Source organism: Typopeltis vanoorti, chromosome 1 (assembly GCF_054136105.1).
Source record: "Typopeltis vanoorti isolate ZY-2024b chromosome 1, IOZ_Tvanoo_1.0, whole genome shotgun sequence".
NCBI classification, from domain to species: Eukaryota; Metazoa; Arthropoda; class Arachnida; order Uropygi; family Thelyphonidae; genus Typopeltis; species Typopeltis vanoorti.
The window spans coordinates 72,092,692-72,099,918 of NC_143549.1; the positions used below are offsets into that span (position 1 = coordinate 72,092,692).

At 37.1% G+C, this 7,227-nt stretch overlaps 1 protein-coding gene across 1 annotated transcript in view; it reads left to right on the plus strand.

Annotated features, from left to right (window-relative positions):
* LOC150110082 (uncharacterized) overlaps nt 1-6,063 on the plus strand; it is a 176,486-nt gene extending 170,423 nt beyond the window's left edge. Inside the window, exon 10 of the mRNA XM_090408797.1 lies at nt 5,840-6,063. Within this exon, the coding sequence (XP_090264923.1) occupies nt 5,840-6,063 (224 nt within the window). The remainder of the gene's footprint in view (nt 1-5,839) is intronic.
* The last annotated feature ends 1,164 nt before the right edge of the window (nt 6,064-7,227 follow it).

Here is a 7,227-nt window from a genome sequence, read left to right on the forward strand (position 1 = left end):
CCTGCATCCCACTTCCTTCTCAGCTCCTCCATCTTCTTCCACTGTTGAACCTAAGTATCTAAAGTCTCTCACCTTCCTGATGACATTTCCTTCCAGCTCCAGATCTGTCTCCTGGCCGCCGCCACCCACTGCACAACACATATACTCTGTCTTACTTCTGCTCAGTCTCATACCTCTCTCTTCCAGTACTTTTCTCCATCTTTCCATTTTAGTTCCTGCTTCTTCTCTTGAATCTACACACAGCAAGATGTCATCTGCATACAACATTGTCCAAGGCACATCTTTTCTCACCTCCTCTGTTACCACCTCCATCACAATATTAAACAGAAACGGACTTAATGCTGACCCTTGATGCAAGCCAACTCTGTTACTTGAAAACTTTCTGTCTGTCCCAAACAGGTCCGAACACTTGTCTTCACATTTCTGTACATTTCCCTCACCAACCTGACATATTTCTCCGGCACCTTCTTCTCCCTCAGACACCTCCAGACTTCTTGCCTTGGCACTCTATCATATGCTTTCTCCAGATCAATAAATATCAGATTTAGCTCCCTTTGTTTCTCTCGATATTTTTCCATCATCTGTCGTAACCCAAAGATAGCATCTGTTGTTGATCTACCAGGCATGAAGCCAAATTGTTCCTTTGCAATCTCCACCTCCTTTCTCAATCTACCATCAAGAACCCTTTCTAGGATCTTCATTGTGTGGGACATCAACTTTATTCCTCTGTAATTTTTACAGTCTTGTGCATCCCCTTTACCCTTGTAGATGGGAACAAGAGTACTCTCCCTCCATTCCTCGGGTATATTTTCCTGTTGGCAAACTTTCATGAACAGGTCCCACAGAAGGTCAATTCCCTCTTCCCCCAGTGCCTTCCATGCCGCCACTGGAATTCTGTCGGGGCCCACCAGTTTTCCATTCCTCATCCTCTTCATGGCCTCCGTCACTTCCATTCTACTGATGTTCTGCACCATCCCCTCAGAAGGCTGCCCATCTCCTCTGTGATTCCTTGCATTTTCCTCATTCAAAAGTCCCTCAAAGTATATTTTCCATCTGTTTCTTATGTCCACATCCCTCCATAATACTCTTCCTTCAGCATCTGATTTGCCTCACATGTAAGATGTCCTTTGCTGCTTTATTTCTACATTTCGCTAGTTGGTAAATTTTTCTCTGTCCTTCCTTTGTTTCTAATTGATCATACAGATCTTGATATGCCATGGCCTTTGCCTGTGCCACAACTCTCTTGGCTTCTTGCTTTCTCTCTTTGTACACCTCTCTGTCCTCTTCCACTCTTGACTCATCCCACTTCTGCTTTGCCTTCCTCTTAGCTGTCACTGCCCTTGTACATCATTATTCCACCACCAACCCTCCTTCTGCTCTCTAATCTTTCCAGATGTCTCACCAAGCACCTCGATTGCACAGCTCAGGATTACTTTTGAATTATGTTTCCACCAATCTTGTACACGTTCCAGTCCATCCGAAATCCTCTCTAACACCCTCTCCCTAAAACGATTCCTCACACTCTTTTAAGCGAAGCCACTTAATCGTCTTCATCCCATGGCATCCAAAAGTTCTTATCTTCGATCTTATTTTAGAGTCTGCGCACAGCAGTCAGTGTTGTTGTGCTACTTGATCTGTTGGAATTACTTTACAATTTGTCACAACCTTAAGATGTTTTCTTCTAGTCAAAATGTAGTCAATTTGTGAGCTGTTGTTACCACTTCTAAATGTTATTAAATGTTCTTCCCTCTTGTAGAAAAACGAGTTCACAATTGCCAGATCAAATGCTACTGCAAAGTGCACAACCCTCTCACTCTCCTTCCTGGTTCATCATTCCCACTCCGTGGCCACCATGCACCCTTTCACAGTCTCTATTCTCTCTTCCTATGTGCCTGTTCAAGTCTCCTCCGACAATCACCATCTCATTTTCTTCCAATTCCCTCATTTCTTCATCTAACACGTTCCAGAATTCATCTTTTTCCTCTGGTGTACAACCAACTTGCTGGGCATATACACATAATACGACCACCCCCTCTTCTCCAAGACCCAATCGCATGATCCTGTCGTTCCTTCTACCCACGTCCAGTACTTCACCCTTCATTCTGCCACACACCACAATTCCTACACCATTTCTTCCCTCATTATTCGCTCCAGAGTAGAACAATTTATATCCATCTCCCAGTTCCTTTGCCTTTCCTCCCTTCCACCTTGTCTCCTGCACACATAAAATGTCCAACTTCCACTTCCTCATCATGTCTGCCACCTCTCTTCCCCTTCCAGTCATGCTTCCAACATTCAGTGTTCCCACTCGCAACATCCTCTCCACCTGCTGGGCTCGCTTCTTTAACCACACCCACCCTTGATGCGGTAGCCCTCGTCCACTTCTCGCAGCTGTAGGGCGATGTGGCTGTGCATCGCTTAAGGGGTACGCCCTAGCCCTTATATCCTTTTCTCTTTGACTCATAATCATAGTTTGAGTTGGCACTGAAGTTTTCCGACCGGATGCCCTTCCTGACATCAACCCTCGCATTTATCCGGGCTTGGGACCGGCACCTATTGAGGCTAGCTTGCCTCCTTCGGTGGCTGCATAAGACGAAATGACTTAGCAAGATAGGAAAGTCTCACCCCTAGCCCTCGAATACTCTAATAGCATCAGGGGGAAGGAGCAAGGAGAGGAGAAAGAAGCAAAGAAAGAAGAGGAGGGACTAGTCTACAGAATAATATAACAGATATATATTAGATGAAGTAAGGCATGGTCCAGCATCAGGTACCTCGGGTTTGCCATGCCCGTACTCACTAAAGTGAGCCCTTGAGGTAAATTGAATAGTTCAGTACATAAATTAATTTGCGTAAAAATATCACTTTCTGGTATACAACACAAAAAAAAGTTTCACAAAATAACACAAAAAAAAAGTTTTTTGATTTCTTTGTAAAAAAGTCACTGATTTCCTTTGGCTTCTTGGAAGCTAAACTTTTTCGAATGCTTCTTCTCGGAGCTGCATTAGCAATAAAATTTTGCGGAATGGCATATCATTCTGCTTAGCCCATTCTATACACACATTAAAACTGTCAGCTGCCCTTCACGTTTTCCTTTTTTTCTTCAAGCTCTTTATTGTCATCTAATTCATTCTGTAGCATGATATTTATAATTTCAGCATCTGATTTTATTTCGATTTCACTTTCGGTTCTACCTTTAATCCATTCCATAATATCTGTTTGAGAAATTTCAATATCTGGATTTATATTTTTAACCAAATTATGCACATTTTGAATTTCCTCTTTTTGTCTATCACCGTAGTTATACTGTAATAATAATAAAATAAATAATAATAGTTAAAATAATTATTATTAAAAAAATATATACAAAATAATAATACATCATAAATAACATTTTTTTTCTTTCAATCTGCAGTTGAGATTACTGGAGGGTTCGGACTAAAGCGGTTCGGATTAGCGAGATACCACTGTATATATGTCTATATATATATATATATATATATATATATATTCAAGATACCAAGTAATTTTATATGAATTTGGTTTTTAATCCTATTTCCCAAGAAGCAAACAAGAAAGTAAAGTTTGCACCTGCAAGTCTAAGGCAACTGATCTCTAATGTAGTGCCAGTCCAGGCAATTCGTGGTAAAGGTGGATAAAGCTCTGATCACTATTCTTAGTATTTTTCATCTAATGTAAAACACATCCCTTCGCCTCAACTGGCACTACCTTATCGCACTATCATCTTGTGTTCCTCTAAAAACTGTTTTATTTCCTTTCTCAAAGCAAAAAACCATTTCAAACAGTCCTCTCTGCTTAGCCAACATACTTCTGTGTACAACACTAAATTGTCATATTCTGCCTCCATTTCTGTTAGAAAAGAAAGAAATCTGCAGTGTGTCAAGGCCCAATTTCTGCCCTTAATTAGATTCACACACTTCATTACAGTTTTCATAACATCCTCTATCTCCAGAATTTTACCATACAGAACCTCCTGATGTATAATGCAGTGCAATACAGGGCAATTAATTCCGCCTTCGTTAATAAGCCAACTAAGCCTGTTTGAGCACCACGCATTAATTTGGCGCCATCTGTCACAATAGCTGTGAGATTGTCGATGTCCCCAGTACCATTTACAACCTTCATAACCACATCATAAATGTCTTGACCTTTGGCTGTGTTATGCAATGACTCTAATGCTAGTAGCTCTTCATTAATAACAAAGTCTTTGGAAGCAGTTCAAATGAAAATTAGAAGTTGAGCTGTATCTGTTATGTCAGTTGATTCACCCAGATCCAATGAGAAGTAAGCTGAATCTTTAATAATACTTTTTAATTTATTTAATATGTGAGAACCTATTTCCTCAACTCTTTCTGTTACAGTTTGTTTTGATAGAGAGACGCTTTCAAAATCACCGGCAATTTTATCTTCCCCAAATGCACGTGCCATTTTCAGAGTAGTGTTTTACAAATTCACCATCAGATAATAATTTTTTTTGCTTTTACTATCTCTGCGCTTACAACAAACGATGCCAAGAGTGAGCTTTTATGATGTTGGTTTAGTAAAAATAGATTTCTGAGCACTAACCTTCCTCTTCAAATTACGTACAATTTTAGTACATACTTATCCAACGTATTCTTGATATTTAGCGGCATGGTGCTGTATATAGTGGCGTTTGAGGTTATATTCCTTGTGCACAGACAGTACTTGCAAACACACAAGGCACTATGGTTTGTTGTCATTATTGTTTATAAACAGAAATTCATTTTCCCATTTCTCCTGAAATGACCTCTTTTCTTCACAGATCTTACATTTCTTACTCATAGTGCACAAAGGCTTCATGAAGTAACTGACCAGAGGACACAAACTGCAACAATAACACTGTTAACTGTGAAACCGAGTCTCTGAAACTGATCACTGTAACCAGAGCAGAGCAAGTGACTTTCAATGATGCATTACTCTGGAGCGCATAGAAATCTATCACTCCCACTACTACAACTCGCACAGAGAAGCAGTAGATTTTATAAATTGAGTAATCTTTTTAAGCAAGTTTGATTCTGTGTTGAGAATATAAATTGTTTCCATCGTCAGAAATAATGAATATAATTAGTATATCATCCGAAAATCTGCGGTCGAAACTAATATTTAAATTGATAATACATATAATTTAATATAGTTTTTATCCTGTTGCGAGCTGCAAAAAATCGTTACAGGCCGCATGAGGCCTGTTGGCTACCTATGATCTAGATGATGTCTTTGAGGCATTACAAGACATCCAAGTTTGCAACTTTATTCCTTCACTTAGCACAGTCTTTTATCTTGTTGAATGCTACCACATGACTCTTTTGTACACAATTCAAAAATTTTAAGGTGTACCCTCTTTCTACTCAAAATCGTCAATTATACAAATCACCACAAACTGATTTATGTGAATTTGCAGTTGTAATCTTCAGAAATAGTGTTCGTCCTTAGGTTATATACTCGTACACTGGACACCAGTGTCCGAGTACATGATTATGATTATACTATATCTAAAGATTACACAAGATTCTGTATTGGAGTAAGGACAATATGAATTTTATTTCACTTCTGTTTATTTAAGGAGCAAACTGTTCTATTTGTGTGACAAGCTGTACTGTCCTTTATTACAGCATGTTCAGAATAAGAATAATAATTTATATGCATGCATTTTGTCTGGTATATCATCCTGTGGATGTATATTGTTTATTCACTTTTAGTGAAATTATTTTGATATTTAATTTATTATATGGCATAGTAATTCTGATATACATGTTTCCTGTCTTCTCTCTCTCTCTCTCTCTCTCTCTCTCCTAACTTCTAGGGGCAAAAGTTATAAGCTGTGAGACAGCAGCAATGAGACTCTTTACTGGTGGAGAAGCAAGGCAAGGTATTGAAGCCAGCTTTACATTCAATATTTCTGAAAAGGATGAATACTGGATATATGTTATTAGGGTATATTTAGATGGGGTTTATCCTGAACCCCCATCAGAACTGTTGCCTCCTGTCCCTGAAATTGAAGACCAGGAATGCTGTATCATTTTATAAAAAAAAAAAGCAAACAGGAGAAAAACTACAGTTTAAATAGTTTGTTTATGATTTTTAATATAAACAGTAACTGAAAAATTTAATAATGATCACAATTTCTTATTATATATTTTATCTTTGTATGATATGGATATTATTAATTATGTACTTATACATTATGTATTTACACATTATTATGTATTTATACACTTGATGTTTTCACTATTACCTGTTTTCACCATTATATATAGTTTATGTAATTTCCACCCACGAAAAGTTTTGTAACTTACAGTACATTTATATTGTGCGCTAAGGATTTTTTTTTTAAAATTATTATTTTTTTTTTTGTATTTTTATTTATTTTTTTAGATAATCCAGAAATCCCATTTTATAGGCCAGACATAGAACTTTTCAAACCAGCTCAGGTTTGCAAATGCGTGTGTGTGTGTGTGTGTGTGTAAAATGTTAATAAATTAAAGAAGTATTTATTTCTTTAATGTATTACCATTTGAGATCTTTTCAGCCCAGTAGCAAATTTTTCCCAATTAGTCAACTGTAAAATTCTGTATGCTTAAATAATAGCATTTCATGTTGCAAAGTTATATTCGTAATATGGATGCTACAAAGAAATTCAGCCATGTTTGTTAAAAGAAAAATTCTGTCAAAAGTAAAAATGGGATTGCTTATTTTACTTTCATGTAAATATAAAAATATATGGTATTTGTGAATTGCATACATAGCCATTTATGCAAGAATACCAGCTGTTGTTAAAATTCCCTGGAAGATTTCCTCATGACACGCAATAATGTACCGTGAAGTCCCATGGCCTTGTTAACATAAAGTTTACTCTATTTCTCATATACCACCTACTCATTGACTATGTCTTCTTTTTATAAAACTTTTATAAAACCTTTTATAAATAAAATCTGAATAATTTTGGTAAGTATATCTATTCAGATAAAGCATGCAAACCAACAACAGTAAGAAATAAAAAACTAGTTGAATAACAATTTTTTATCATCCCACACACAATTACATAATAATATTACATAATAATAACAAGAAGTACGAGAACACAATATAGCACATAAGTGCCATGTGTGAGGAGCAGATAAGGATTGAGAAAGAAGAAATCTATTGACAATTTTCCTCTTCTTATTATTATTATCCTAAGACCCCATGGAG